The following is a 16,198-nucleotide window of genomic DNA, read 5'->3' on the forward strand; positions in this document are numbered from 1 at the left end:
TATGGCATGTGCAGAGTCACAATCCTTTCAGCCGATGATCATGACAGATGAAGAGCACAGATCTGAACGTAAATCTTGTAAAACGTGCATAGTGTGTACACAGGAATCGGCTGCTGATCGAGACTTTCAGTTGTTGGTAAAATCGTTAAAGATATCACATCGGGAGAAATTATCTGTAGTGGGTAGTCAAGGCTTAGTCCATACCCATTTACGTTTCTACTTACGTTGCAATACGATTTTCGGGACACTACTTTTTTCATTGTTAATGCTTTTGCTGTGCGCCAATGCATTTGAATTCCAACTATACAATGATCTCTAAGGGATTCTATTAATTAAGGAAAGGTAAGCAAAAGTAAGTCAAAACCATGTTGCATTGGAGGGGGAGGCAAATTTAAAATGTGATGGCAGATTTATATTTGGGGTAGGCCATGTCTTAGATCAACTTTAAATTTCAGTGTACAAATAAGCTATCAAGTATGTGTGCTACATGACAAAAAACTGCCAGTATTTAACTTAATGTGCAAAATCATAAACTAATTTACACCCCTTGTATTGCAGCATGGTTTTGTCTAGAAAACTTAAGTAAGAAAACTTACTCAAATTCTTGCCTAAGTTCCTTAATGAATCAATCCCTAAGATACTAGTAAAAAATACACATCAAATGCGTTTTAAATGCGTTTCTATTATTAAAAACACCTCAAACACCAGTGGGAATTTACCCCAAGGCAGTCTGTTTTGTGGGTCAGCAATATGTAGCAGATGACTATAAAAAGTATCTTCTAGCAATAGTGGAATCTATTGTACCTTGTTGATATATCAAATAATGAATATAGTGACAATTGGGAGTGATACTTCCGTTGTTGCATGGCATGCTCTTTTGCTGTACAAATTGTAAGCAATTACAGTACTAATTGTGTGATAAAATAGTTTTAAATCCGCTCATTTCAGTATTTTAATGGCTTACAATTTACACGTAAAAGAACGTGGGGGGGGGGGGTTCACAGGGGGGAGCCTCACGGGGGAATGGAAGTCCCCTTAGCCCAGAGGCCTCCATTCCCTTAATCCGGCCCTGCCCAGAATGGAGGGGGCCATTTGTGTACTGAAACAATATACATGAGAAGGCTGACTATTAATCATACTTGCCAACTCTCCCGGAATGTCCGGGAGACTCCCGCATTTTGCGAGAGTCTCCCGGACTCGTGTGGCAATCTCCCGAATTCTGCCCACTTCCCTAGGAAGTGCCCCACTTCCTAGTGAAGTGGGCAGAATTAGATCCCAAACGCCGCGATTCCCGGTGAATCGCGGCATTTAGCCCCACCCCCCGCTGTCAAATGACACGATTTGCGTCATTACGTCGCGGGGGCGGGGCCAAAATGACGCGATTTTGACACCCCGCCCCCGCACGCCCACTTGCTACAGAGAGTCTCCCGGACACCAACTTAAAAAAAGTTGGTAAGTATGCTATTAATTCAATAGTAAGTTTGGGCCTGATTCATTAAGGAAGTTCAGTAAGAAAACGTTTCTTGCTTAAGTTTTCTGGACAAAACCATGCACGTTTTTTTGCAAGGAGTGCAAATTAATTTTTATTTTGCACATAAGTTAAATACTGGCTGTTTTTCCATGTAGCACACAAATACTCGATAGCTTATTTGTACACTGAAATTTAAAGTTGATCTAGGGAAAAACAGTATTTAACTTATGTGCAAAATAAAAAACTAATTTGCACACCTTGCATTTTAACATGGGCTCCCACAAGCCCTTAGATCCCACTTGTACATGCAATACAGCGATTTGTGTCATCGCATAGAGAGGGTGGGTCCATATTGATGCTAATCACAGTGATTTACATCAAGTGCCAGTCCTCCCCACTTCACTGGTCCACTGACTGGGAGATCTTGAACCCTACCCAAAATTTGCGACTCTCCCGTACATTTTGGGAGAGTAAGCAAGTATGCCCCACTGTCCACCACTAGCAACTTAATATATCCGCGAGTGAAGCTGTGTCTGAATTAAGAATTGATCAAAAGGAAACCTTAGTCTGTGACTGCAGGAATAGCAGAAGATCACAGATCAGCACAACGTGGGAACGACCGGAATCCTGACTGACAAGTTAAATGCAATTTATAGTGCAATGGTAATTAATGGCTAACTAGTAGCTATTAGTTAGTTAGTAGTCATTAATTATTAAGTAGTGGAGGAGGTCATGAGGGGTCTGAGCACATGTGGGGTTATGAGAGGCATGTATGGGTCAGAGGGTGTCACGACCTGCCTGCAGCTTGCTAGTTTGTATTGGCAACTCCTGCCTCCAGGATTTTATTATTGTGTTCATTGTATAATATATATATATATATATATATATATATATATATATATATATATATATATATATATATATATATATATATATATATATATATATATATAATCTGGCAGTACCTCTGTTCACCAGAGGTGCTGCTATTGTATCATTCATTTGTTATTACTAGAAGCTAAACTATCTCACTAATCATCTCCTGCACATGGGTATTCCCTACTTATAACCGGCTCCCTCTATTTCCTGGGCTTGTCATTGTTGTTGTAGCTGTTGGTCCCTGTTGTGCCCCTGGTTCACCCGTTCCCTGGTACATCTTCATATTACCTGTTTACCCCCATGAGCTGTTATCCTGGTATTTGCTTTCAGCATTTACCTGCAATCCTCATTCCTACACCATCCGGTTTTATCTTCCAGCAATTGCGTGTTTAACCATATTCTGTGCTCCTTAGCTCTGATTTCTACTTTGAAAAGTGACAGAGGGCATGTATGGGTCTTATGAGAAGCATGTATGGGACTGAGGTCATGTGAGCTTATGAGAGGCATGTATGAGTCTGAGGCAGGGGAGGGCTGGCAAAGTTCAGCCCGGGGGGCAAGACTCAACTCAGCAGCCTATTTTAAAAGGACAAAAAAATGCTGGTGGCAAAGATAGCCCTCTATGGGATTGGCCCAGGGGGGCAAATGCCCCCCTGTCATCTAGCCCAGCCTGCCCCTGGTCTGAAGGCATGTATGGGCTTATGAGGGTCATGTACGGGCTTATGAGGGTCATGTACGGGCTTATGAGGGTCATGTACGGGCTTATGAGGGTCATGTACGGGTCAGAGGTCATGTGGGCTTATGAGGAATGTGGGGATATGAGAGGCATGTAGGGGTCTGAGGGCATGTGGGCTTATGAGAGGCATGTATGGATCTGAGGGCATATGGGCTTATGAGAGGCATGTATGGGTCTGAGGGCATGTGGGCTTATGAGAGGCATGTATGGGTCTGAGGGCATGTGGGCTTATGAGAGGCATGTATGGGTCTGAGGGCATGTGGGCTTATGAGAGGCATGTATGGATCTGAGGGCATGTGGGCTTATGAGAGGCATGTATGGATCTGAGGGCATGTGGGCTTATGAGAGGCATGTATGGATCTGAGGGCATGTGGGCTTATGAGAGGCATGTATGGGTCTGAGGGCATGTGGGCTTATGAGAGGCATGTATGGGTCTGAGGTCATGTGGGCTTATGAGAGGCTGCATGGGTCTGAGGTCATGTGGGCTTATGAGAGGCTGCATAGGTCTGAGGTCATGTGGGCTTATGAGAGGCTGCATGGGTCTGAGGTCATGTGGGCTTATGAGAGGCTGCATGGGTCTGAGGTCATGTGGGCTTATGAGAGGCTGCATGGGTCTGAGGTCATGTGGGCTTATGAGAGGCTGCATGGGTCTGAGGTCATGTGGGCTTATGAGAGGCTGCATGGGTCTGAGGTCATGTGGGCTTATGAGAGGCTGCATGGGTCTGAGGGCATGTGGGCTTATGAGAGGCTGCATTGGTCTGAGGTCATGTGGGCTTATGAGAGGCTGCATGGGGTTATGAGAGGCATGTATGGGGTTATGAGAGGCATGTATGGGGTTATGAGAGGCATGTATGGAGTTATGAGAGGCATGTATAGGTCTGCGGGCATGTATGGGTCCTACATATAATTTTGCATTTTTAAAGAAATATTTTTATTTTAGAGATGGCGAGAAATTCAAAGGGGAGAGGGAATAAGCAGGCAACAGGGTAAGAAGGAGATGGTGTATGTTTTTGCAAAACTGTATGTAAACATTTATTTTCTTCCCTTGTACTTCACAAATACATTTCTGTAGGACTGGTACACGGCACGCCCATCGGGACTACTCTACGGCACACGACAAGAGCAGAGAAACACAGTACCGGTATGCCAGAGATGCATTGACTAGAAAACAATTCTTGGCACCAATGTAACCAGCAATAGATAGCACATGTATTGCATATAAAAATGAATGTCATCTCATATACATTAATATGCATCCACAATTAATTAGTAAAATCAAACTGATCTGAGCTGGGTCAGAATACTGTAATATTTCAGGCACACAATGTATTCCTCCATTTTTATTATTTGCTTTAAATCTATGAATTTTGATATTAAAATAATGCAGTATTCTGGTCTGTCAGGTCAGTTGCTCTCTGGATATCTATACGAAGCACAGAACCAGACAATGAACGGAAACATAAACACATGACTAAGTCGTCCTAACGTAAAACAGGAGATAAAGCGTTGTGTTTAGTAATAAGTGGACAGAGAGAGCTGGAGGCAGACTTCCTCTATGTCAGCACAGCAGTAGAACTGTGAGGTAGAGAGGAAGCCGGCCAGGAAGATAGCTCCCTGCATTATGCTGGCTCCTAGGCCGGCTTCCTCTGTGTGTCATAGCTCTATAGCTGGAGGAAGTCGACAATGTACAATGTACTGAATAAAACAGCCTCTGCTGGGTGAATGGGGTTCCGGGAGAGCCTTGTTTTTTACATTCTACATTGTGCACAAGGTATTTATGTAGTATAGCAAAAACATAAGACCTGGTGACAGGTCAGCTTTAAGTCAATTTGTGATTTGTATTAAATTATTATTATTATTTTTTTTTAAATGATCAAGCAGTACATTTGGGGTCCTATCCATTGTTCTGCACAGGTCCCACTCCCCTCGGTATCACAGACCACATAATTACCATTACAGTGATTGTGGGGCTGCATTAGCAAGGCTGGGTACAGACTACAGGTTTTAAAATCATACTTGCCTACTCCCCCAGAATTTTCGGGTGGCTCCCGAATTTCGGGGAGACCTCCCAGACTACCGGAAGAGTAGGCAACCCTCTCGGATTCTAAAAAATGCCGAAATTCACGTCATTGAATATTAGGGTGTGGCTTAATTGTGTCATTAAGCTCCGCCCCTGCAATTCAATGCCGTGAATTTAGGCATTTTATAGTGGGGGCATGGCTATGGTGACGCAAAGATGGCGCCACACCTCCTCCTACCCGTGGAGGACAGAGTCACAAAGTAGGCAACTATGTTTTAAATCGATTATCGGGCTTATCACACGATAAACGACTGCGACTGTTCGGGCTAATATTGCATTAGTGTGTACGCTCCAATGATGAACGATTATCGTTCCAAAGCACACTGTATTGTTTAATTTGATTTTATAAACAGACTAAAAAAAAAATCAATCTTGTTTTAAGATGAAACAACGTTCTTTCAATCCTGCAGTGTGTATCATACTTACCTACTCTCCCGGACTTTCTGGGAGTCCTCCCGGACAAGTTGGCAAACCTCCCGGACCCTGCAAAATGCAGAAATTCACGGCATTAAATAGCAGGGGACGGGGCTTAATCGTGTCATTAAGCTCCGCCCCCCGCTAATACCTTGAATTTCTGTATTTTATGGTAGGGGCGGGGCTATGACATAATGACGTTGTCACGCCCCCGCTTATCCTCGGTCACATGATCTGTACTCCGATCTCCCGGAGTACAGATTTAAAAAAAAAAAGTATGGCGTCTATGCACTCATGACCGGCAGTGTCTATAGACCTCTATGGAGTGTGCAGAGTCACCATCTTTTCAGCCAATGGTTATGGTTATGCTGATCTGGACTTTTTTTTATTTCAGTTGTTGGTAAAATAGATAACAATGGCGCATCAGGAGAAATTTTCTGCAGTGTGTACTTAGCTTTACCGAAGTCGTTACAGGATACGTTCAATAAATACACTCATCATCAGTCATTTGCTACCCACACACTAGTTCCCTGGACAAGCCCCTGTAACGTACACACCCCTCCTCCATGGTTTTGATCAAATAAAAGAAAACTACAACAGAGAAACCAGTAGAACAGGAAAGAAGCAGAATAAAATTTCACATAAAAGAGGCAAAGTTACTGTGTTACCCCATGAATAGAGACGCTATAGATCCAGCGATAAAGACAGTGTGGATACAGGTGGATAGTTTGCAGCAAGACCCTTATTAACTCATTGTCAGTCATCAGTGCCTGTTTGGCCCTTTAAACTAGCAGTAAAGTATCGATCAATAGACATAAATATTTTTTATTTATTAGTTTCTTTATTGATCTAGGTGGACTTTATTTATCAGAAAGAAACACCCTGTGTTATATTGCTAATACGTTCTTATCACAGCAATAAAGATTTTTAAAGGCTTGGAGCCAAAGACAAGACTTGTACTGTTACTTAGGTGAGCAGTAATCACCTGGGTCATTATGTAGTTTCAGTTCTTAGAGCAGGTTTCGGAAGTTTGTTCAAAGTTCTAAACTAAGAGAGAGGTCACAGTTATAAAGCTGGGTACACACTACAGAACATTTCTCCCGAAAATCTGTAACAATTTACCAACAATTGAAAGTCCTGATGAGCATGCTGATTTATGTGTACACACCTACACGATTTACCTATAGATCTGTGCTCCTCATCTGTCAAAACCATCTGCTGAAAAGATTGTGACTCTGCACACTCTACAGATATCTGCCTACACTGCAGGTCGTGAGTACGTACACACTTCAACATTTGACCAACATCGTTCCAACATTGATTGTGATTTTTATTCAGCTTATAACTCAAATCAAACGATACGATGTGCTTTGGTAAAATAAAACATGTTCGTGGGAGCGTACACACTAATGCGATTTGGAACCCAACAGTCATTTATCGTATGATTGGCATGATAATTGGGTGAAAAATGCGATCAGGCCCGGGTTATGGCAGACGAGGTCACCGGTGGGGACACTATAGCAAACAAGGTATGGGCCTTGCTATAGATAGAGCCAGCGATGTGGGCGGAGGATAGCATCTGGCGGGAAAGTGCCAGCGCTGGATAACCAAGGCTTATGTGGAGGACCCGAGTCTATAAAGTCTCTGGTTTCCCAATGCTTGGGGGGGTCAGAAACCATGTTACATGCTGGGGTCCCAATATGAGGTAGTCCAGAGACAACTTCAGAAGGGGGGAGTGCGGAGGATGCCTCCATAAGATAATGACCCTATTTGGAAGGGGGGGGTCTAGAGACCCCATCTATTGATATCCCCTGAGAGGGGCAGAGACAGCGGGAGACACCCAATATCAGGGGTACCCAAGAAAATGTCCACTATTAACAAAAGTAATGTTTAGGAGAAGGAGTCCCCAAGGAGAAGCTACCAGAAAGGGGCGAGTGCGTGATGCCTGGCATTGCATGGAGGGGCGGGGCCCAGAGGCGGAACTAGTGAGCTGTGAGCCCCGGTGCAGGGAAGCGGGGAGGAGGGAACCAGGGCCCACAGCTCACTAGTTTCCCGTGCAGTGGGCCCCATTATCTCCATGGGCCCTGATGCACCGCACCAATGGTAGTTCCTCCCCTGTTCTGTTGGGGCCCCTATAAGTAGAGTCTCCAACTAGCATAAGTCACCTAAAGATAAGTGAACAACAGAAGCAGCTCCATGGAGACCAGTGTGGATGACCCAGCATGAGGGAAATGTTTTACATACTACTGGTAGCTGCTAGCAGAAAGGGGGGGGGGGGGGAGCGGCTTCTAAAGACTATTAGATTGCAAGAGGAGGATCCCTGGATACTGGGACGGATAAAGCAGAAGCAGTCTGATAACTTTGTGCAATGTGGAAAGAGTGATCAGTTCCAGCATGGTCACTGGGAAGGTCCCTGGAGTATGGGATGTAAGAGAATGACAGAGTCTTTGGATATTGGGACATTATATATATATCTGCATGGAGAAAGCCCTATAGAGAGGGGATCACTGATAAAAACAGTGTGGCTCATGTTGGAGTGACTCCTTGTACTGACTGCAAGTCCATTCATCCTGCCAGCTTCAGGCAATATAAGTATGCCAGCTATGGACAAGATTGCTGGCAAGGATAGACTGCAGGCTACAGGGAATGCCAAAAGAAAATAGTAAATGCACTCGAACAAGGTTTTATTAAAGCAGTTGAAACAGCGACCTTGCATTTTTGCTTTTTTGTGAGGTCTGGTTCTGAAATTTGACCTCAGACTCTGAGTTAGGAGGAAGTAAAACCTTCCTGACAGGTTCTTTCTTAATTTTAAATCTAAACTGTAGTTTGATCTGATGCCTGAAGGCGAGACCTGTCTTTTAGAGGTCCTACTGCTGGCTTCTTGCATGATGGGCTGCTGCAGAGAGTCTGTCATAAAGACAATCACAGCGTCCTCCATAGGGGTGGTGAAAGAAAAATCTAACTGAGGGCCGTGGGCACGTCATGGCGATTTTGCACGTGCGGCAGTGAAGTGATAAATTCTTATCGCTTCTCTCCCTGCGGAAGCGATATGTAGGGAGCTTTGCTGTCCAAGCCACCAGCTGTTGCTAGGTAACAAGCCTCCCAACAAACAAATACACAAACCTGCTGCCAGCATTCATAAATAAATTTATAGCAGTTTAACAGACTATATACCGCCAGTGGGAGGGGAGCTGTGATGCATGCAGGAATCCAGCCCAGATGAGAGCATAGCTCAACTGCAAGCTCAACTTGGAAGTGGTGGTTTTGCATCCTGTTGCACAGACAAAACATAGTCAGTCCTGCCCTTCTGCTCCAAGGGAGGTTTCTGTCCTCCCTGAGCTCGCCTTAGAACACCTGCGTTACGGTTTGACAGCTGTACCGCCCCATTGGGTCCCCCCCCCCTATGTAATGAGAACTAGAGAGCAGTGATACGGTTCTCACCTTGCCTCACGGGCCACAAGCCCACAACCTGCCGCCTCTTCACCCTCAGTACCTCCAGTAACCATACTCCGCATGCAGGAAGAGACACACCAATCAGCTTGCAGAGGACAGTGCCACCTCAGTCAGCATAAGAGGCAGTATACCCCATGTCAAGTAATTAACATGTTGTGGGTATGAGATCATTGGCACCAGGGCCGGATTAACCCGAGGTCTAACCTGGCTACAGCCCAGGGGCCTCGGGCATCCAGGGGGCCCTTGACAGAGCTCAGCAGAATTATTGATCGGGAGAGGGGCGGGTGCTCTGTCACTGCATTCCTCCTTCTCCGGCGCTCAGTAATCTCCTTACTGAGGAGATCTCGCGAGAGTGTCACGAGATCTCCTCAGTAAGCAGCTTACAGCGCGCCGCGGAAGGAGGACTGCAGTGACAGGAGAAGGTAAGTGCTTGGGGGGGGGCGGTCGGCTAACAGGGGGGCCAGTCTGCTAACGGGGGGGGGCCTCACGGGGGAATGGGGGCCCCCTTAGCCCAGGGGCCTCCATTCCGTTAATCCGACCCTGATTGGCACCAATGGGTTCTCATCCCATAACTGTTTACATGCTTTTAGTAACGTGCTAATAAGACCATACTTTTCTTTACATCAATCGATTTTGAGCATATTGTATGCAAAAATCACTCTGTGCATGCCCAGGAACCGAACCCTGTCTGCTCTGTCTTTGTACCCAAAGGACACTTACTACAGCCTACGATTTCAAGGAGGGGACAGGGTGGCAAGGGGTCGTTTGCCCATTGTCAATTCACAGTAGAGGCGTGACAAGCTCAAGCGCCCGCAGCCACGTCCGACTCCAGCTCTGGGCATCTGAAAATAACTTGTGCTTCTGCCGCATCTCTTGCTCCAGCTACAGGGCTAGTCTAAGGCGGTATATTTACTAAACTGCTGGTTTGAAAAAGTGGAGATGTTGCCTATAGCGACCAATCAGATTCTAGCTGTTATTTTGTAGAATGCACTAAATAAATGACAGCTAGAATCTGATTGGTTGCTATAGGCAACATCTCCACTTTTCCAAACCCGCCGTTTAATAAATCTAGCCCTGAGTCCTGATCAGCAGTGATGACTGTCTCCTATGCATGCTATAACATGCATTTGCAATTAGGAGCAACTGTAGAAATGTATGTATGTATCGTCAGATCTGTTCCTTATAGAGTTAGGGATAGCGCTCAGTATTTGCGCCTCTATAAGTATTCATTTGTGGCTTTTTATTAAATAAGTTTTTGTACGTGTGAATGCTCCTTTACTATTTGGCAGTTTTCCCTTCAATGCTCTCTTGTTGTGCTTTGTATTAATTTGCATGATAAAAGGTACTATTCCTGTCATTTACACGTCTTTCATGCAAACGAGTTACAGTAATGTGAAGGGGTATACAATATATAGTTCCTTTCAGTATGCACTTGTAATTACACCTATGGTATTAAAAGCAAACTGAACAAAATACTAAAGTGGAAGAGAATTATAATACTACTGTGATGAAAACCAAGATCTTCTAATTAAATAATATTAAAACAATAATCGTCTAGTAAAATAAATATATGTTTCAAGTTATGCAATATATATATTTTTTTTATCAAAATGATAGTTAACGTAAATAATAGGTTCAATTACAAGTGATAAGAAACAATCTAACAAAGTTCGATCTCAGTTTAATACATTAGAAGGATAAGACAGCCAGTGGTCAATTTATGTAGTTAGTCGCTACAAATTATCTACAATTAAAGCACTACAAAGAAGAAATTAGAGTCTGTATTTCTTTTGCATCCTGTTGCACAGACAAAACATAGTCAGTCCTGACATGCTATGTAAGCAAAAAGTTTGACTGCAGAAATAGTTAAGATTCTACATTCCCAAGGGCCATCAAAACCAAATTATCTGGTATATTTCTCAGACTTTAAAGTTTAATTGTTGTTTACACACTGTGGAAGCAGCCATTTTGTGGCCTGAACCAGTAGGCATTGATAAAGCAGCCTATCCCTTCACGGAGGATGACTGATATCGCTGAAGCACCTTGAGGAACACTACGGAACGTATACGTGCTAAACTGAATAAACCACTGATAATATCATTGCCGGTCGCCATGTTGCTTGTTTAGTAAAATTAAATATCATCCACAGAAAGCAACAGTCAACGGCTAAATCGTCATGAACAATATTACAGCTGTAATTAACAAATGTGAGCTTCTATTTCATCATCATCCTTTATTTATATAGCACCACTGATTCCGCAGCGCTGTACAGAGAACTCACTCACATCAGTCCCTGCCCCATTGGAGCTTACAGTCTAAATTCCCTAACACACACAGAGTAGGGTCAATTTAATAACAGCCAATTAACCTACCAGTATGTTTTTGGAGTGTGGGAGGAAACCGGAGCACCCGGAGGAAACCCACGCAAACACGGGGAGAACATACAAACTCCACACAGATAAGGCCATGGTCGGGAATTGAACTCATGACCCCAGTGCTGTGAGGCAGAAGTGCTAACCACTGAGCCACCATGCTGCCCATATTTATGAGCAAGTGCTGAAAACCATAGAATTTGACGGCAGATAAGAACCGCTTGGCCTATCTAGTCTGCCCATTGTTTTAACCATGATTTTGTTTTTATTGCAGCTTATCACGATGATAACAAAATCTATTATCGCCACAATTTATCAAAATCTTCCTGACGAAACCCCAGAATGCTAAGAGTTAATTTACCATTTGGCCGGGCCAATCTCTACCATCTAGCCGGCTGGTGCATGCACGGTGGAACTAAAAGCCCAGACTCAGTACCATTTAGTGGAAAGAAAATAATATTATTATTATTATTATATATTTCTTGTTATTGACTATTGCAAAAATGCTTTATTTAAAAAATAAACCATTTTTTTATTTATTTTCTTCTGTTATCTATCCAGAGACCCTGCTACCCTGCTAAGTAGTATGATTTATTTTTCACACGACGTGTTACACACATTGTCCGGCAGTGCAGTTTCACAATGTCACAAATAAAATATACTAATGATAAAGGGATATACAGCCATATTTGCAAAGGTAACAAACTAAATAAAACAATGCCCCTGTTTTGTATAAATGGGTTGGGAACAGAGACTTTATTTAGACAGAATAATGTAAATAACAGCACTACAACAATTCAAAGGAAAATATGTTTCCAGAAATAAATCATATACAATATTTTAGATAAGTCAAACATCTCATAATGACACTTAATTATTTCTAGTTCATTGATCCAATTACTGGTCATTAGTAGTTTAAGCTGTGCAAGTGTTAGCATCCTCTTTCCGAATAAACTAAAGAGTTCAAAAACAGTTCAAGCAACAAATTGCCTGAGGCTGAAGGTGACATCTGCGTCTAAAGTTGCATATTTTTATTCCCACCATAATCCAACACCTTGAATGAACAAGAAAATGCTCCTCAGCAGCAAGTCCACGCCTGACCAGCCTGCATAGCTACAGACAGACACATACCAGAGGCAGCTCACACATCCACTGCACAGCTCATACAGTCATCACACATACCTGATCTTTGGGGATGTTGCTAGCCATGGCTCCCAGCTGCCCGTGTGTGGCTAGCACAGCCTGCTGTCAGAGCAGGACTCCTGGGCAGTTTTGTTTCCCCTGCTGTTACTGCTGCTGTTACTGCTGGGAGCTAAGGAAGTTAAAGTCCCCCAGCTGTAATGAGGATGGTGTTACTGACACTGCTCGCCACACCTACAGCTACAATACTTCTCCACCCTACTTCTCTCCTGTAATACACAACACACCTGCACAGAACCTGTCTGTCAGGATCGTGCTTATCTGTGGGGAAGATGTGGGGGCAGTGACGTCACAAGCACCCACCGCTCACTGCACACACTCTACCTGCACTCTTTTATGTCTGCTATAAAGTAAGAAGTATTTATGTACATAAATAAGGTCGTTAAAATGTGGACTGCAGTAAAGTCATGGAATTGTATATTATCCATACATTTAAAATTCTGGGCATACACATATATATATATATATATATATATATATATATATATATGCATATATCTATATCTATATATATATATATATATATATATATATATTATCCAGGTGGTGCTTGGCACTCATAAATAGCAGGGGCGCACGCAGGATTTTTAAGGGGGCCCGCCCCCCCAAAAAACCCAAAACAAAACCAAAAAAACGCAGTGAGAGAGCTGCTGCACATGCGCCCGCGCATCCGCAGAAGCTCCGTTTCGGCAGCACTGTACTATACAGCAGCCGCGGCACTGTCAAAAAAGCGTCCGCGGCGATACTGTATACAATACAGCACCGCCGCGGACGCTTTTTTGACAGCGCCGCGGCTGCTGTATAGTACAGTGCCGCTATGTAGGGGCACTTCTTTAGCGGAGGGGAGGGTTTTTCTGGAGACCCAGAAACCCCCCTTGCGTGCGCCCCTGAATAGCATGTGTACAGTACCCTATTGCCTTGTGTGGATAGTACAATAAATAGATTCCAGGTGAGGCAGCATTCAAGGATTTAGGACAAATTGCAGTTTGTATCAAAAGGGTGTATTTAATCCATGGATTAAATACACCCTTTTGATACAAACTACAATTTGTCTTAAATCCTTGAATGCTGCCTCACCTGGAAATATACAAGAAGTTTGTTTGTTTGTTTGTTGGCAAATATCTTCTACAGCTCTCAAAGTAAAGCTGGCAAATCCTACAAAGTTATTTAGTATTGTAAAAGTAACCTATTAGACTACATAGCGACAACGCGGTAACGCGGTAAACAATTGTTTGACTGTTGGGAGGAAACCTCGCCACAACACGACATAACGACAACGCGGCAAACCTACCAATCGTATTTTCTAGATAGCATTTTTGGTCTATTTCCCAAATAAATAGCTAATATTTAAAAACTGCTACACATTATAAATCGGACCCGGGTGACCCTGCTAAAATACAATAATTTATCCCAACAGCAATGAACAGTATCTATTCAAATTAAAAGACATATTATTTTAGGGGTGTGGGTAAAAGACAGAAATATAGTAAATGCATTGAAAAAGCCGGAAACTATGTAAAGTATATTGATAAAGCCGTTAATCAAATGAAATGCATTTAAAAAGCCGAAAAACATATTAAATGCATTGAAAAATAGGCGCAGCCTATAGTAAGTGTATTGAATAAACGCGGAAACTATAGTAAATGTATTGAATGTTTGTGATCCTGTGTTTTTCCAAAATCTAATATTCTTATAATAATCCATGATCCAACTTGCGTACAGATTTTAGAATTAATTTGACATTCAAAGTACTGCACAAAAGCCTGGCTCCACTTTCCTTATGTAAGAGCTTCATGTGTTACACTTCTGATTGTGAATTTACTATATCAGTTAAATAAATCTTGATGTCACTTGACATGGCACCATGCTTTCTGAGGCAGAATTTAACATCTTATCTGATGCATGCTGGCGCTTGTAGAACTACAAGCGCCAGCATGCCCAGACTGTTAATGGCAGCCCGGGCTGGCTGGGACTTGTAGTTCCACAAAGTAAAATAGTGTTTTTTTACTTTCCCTTTCTTTACTCTCTTCACTTTATTGCCCTACACCCACCTCCCCAGGGGTATAGCAAGAGTCCTAGTGCTTTCAGTACAGGGTTGGGTCTAACTAAGGGGGTACCCGTACAGTTTTGTTTGTGGAATCCACTCCCTAGGGATTCCAGCCCTGTGTTGAACAGCCTGGGGTTGGCTTGTCATTATAGCAGAGGGACCCCTGCAGCGTGTCCCCCTGCTATAGTGTCAACCCCGGGTGGTTGGCCTAGTGCTGGTTCCGGTGAAATCGGGGGGACCCCACATGGGTAGCATGGTGGCATAGTGGTTAGCACTTCTGCCTTACAGAACTGGGGTCATGAGTTCTATATGTTCTCCCTGTGTTTGCGTGGGTTTCCTCCGTGTGCTCCGGTTTCCTCCCACACTACAAAAATATACTGGTAGGTTAATTGAATTGGCTGCTAACAAAATTGACCCTAGTCTGTCTCTGTCTGTCAGTGTGTGTGTGTGTGTGTTAGGGAATTTAGACTGTAAGCCCCAATGGGGCAGGAACTGATGTGAGTGAGTTCTTTGTACAGCGCTGTGGAATTAGTGGCGCTATATAAATGAAGATGATGATGATGATGATGATGATGTTAGCATTAGGAGGAGGACCCCACAGTTTTTTTTTTATCTATTTTTAGCACAGTAAAGAGCCAACGGGTCAGGTGGCTGTAATGCCGCCCTATCCGCCGGCTCAGCAGGCTGGCGCACACGAAGCCTAAATATGCATGTAGAATGTGGAGCGTGAGTTGCACTCAGAGTACATGCCCTAAGGTATCAGGTCCATAGACTTTACAAACCCTTCCAAGACATCAGTGATACACACTGTATAACTCATCGCAATTTACTCTTTTCTTTTTATTCTATTCCTAATTTGTTCTATGTCTCTTGGTTGCACTACTGGTATATGAGCCGAGCTGGGGACAGAAGTAGTGCAAAGTTACTGGTATATTTTCACTGGTTTACTTTTATTGCCTTTAATCTGCTGTATCAATGAAGACCAGGGGCCTGATTCATTAAGGATCTTAACTTAAGAAACTTCTTATTTCAGTCTCCTGGACAAAACCATGTTTCAATGCAAGGGGTGCAAATAAGTATTCTGTTTTGCACATAAGTTAAATACTGACTGTTTTTTCATGTAGCACACAAATATCAACTTTAAATTTCAGTGTACAGATAACCTATCAAGTATTTGTGTGCTACATGAAAAAACAGTCAGTATTCAACTTATGTGCAAAACAGAATACTAATTTGCACCCCTTGCATTGTAACATGGTTTTGTCCAGGAGACTGAAATAAGAAGTTTCTCAAGTTAAGATCCTTAATGAATCAGGCCCCAGGTCCTTATATGAGGCCTGTGCAAATACTTTTTCCTGTATCCATGAAGCAGTGCATGGTGTTCTCTTTCATCTCCTATATATTGAATTAGAACCATCTCGGATTCAGCATCAACTACCCTATACCCACATCTAGTGAACAGACCTGGCCCAGAGTCAGCTTTTTAATCTTGTGGTACATTTTTCGTATCTTTGGAGGTCTTCAGTGGCACATGTAATTTCCCATGTTT

At 43.1% G+C, this 16,198-nt stretch overlaps 1 protein-coding gene across 2 annotated transcripts in view; it reads right to left on the minus strand.

Moving 5' to 3' along the window:
- TRPM4 (transient receptor potential cation channel subfamily M member 4) overlaps positions 1-16,198 on the minus strand; it is a 98,885-nt gene that overhangs the window by 67,129 nt on the left and 15,558 nt on the right. Inside the window, exon 1 of one of the 2 annotated variants that reach the window (XM_075190746.1) lies at positions 12,585-12,728. The exons of the other annotated variant lie outside the window; for it this stretch is intronic. Coding sequence (XP_075046847.1) covers positions 12,585-12,611 — 27 coding nt within the window. The 5' untranslated portion in view covers positions 12,612-12,728. Of the gene's footprint in view, positions 1-12,584; positions 12,729-16,198 lie in introns of those variants that run through there. 2 annotated transcript variants of the gene reach the window in all.

The sequence above is a fragment of the Mixophyes fleayi genome, chromosome 11, assembly GCF_038048845.1.
Source record: "Mixophyes fleayi isolate aMixFle1 chromosome 11, aMixFle1.hap1, whole genome shotgun sequence".
Taxonomy (NCBI): Eukaryota; Metazoa; Chordata; class Amphibia; order Anura; family Limnodynastidae; genus Mixophyes; species Mixophyes fleayi.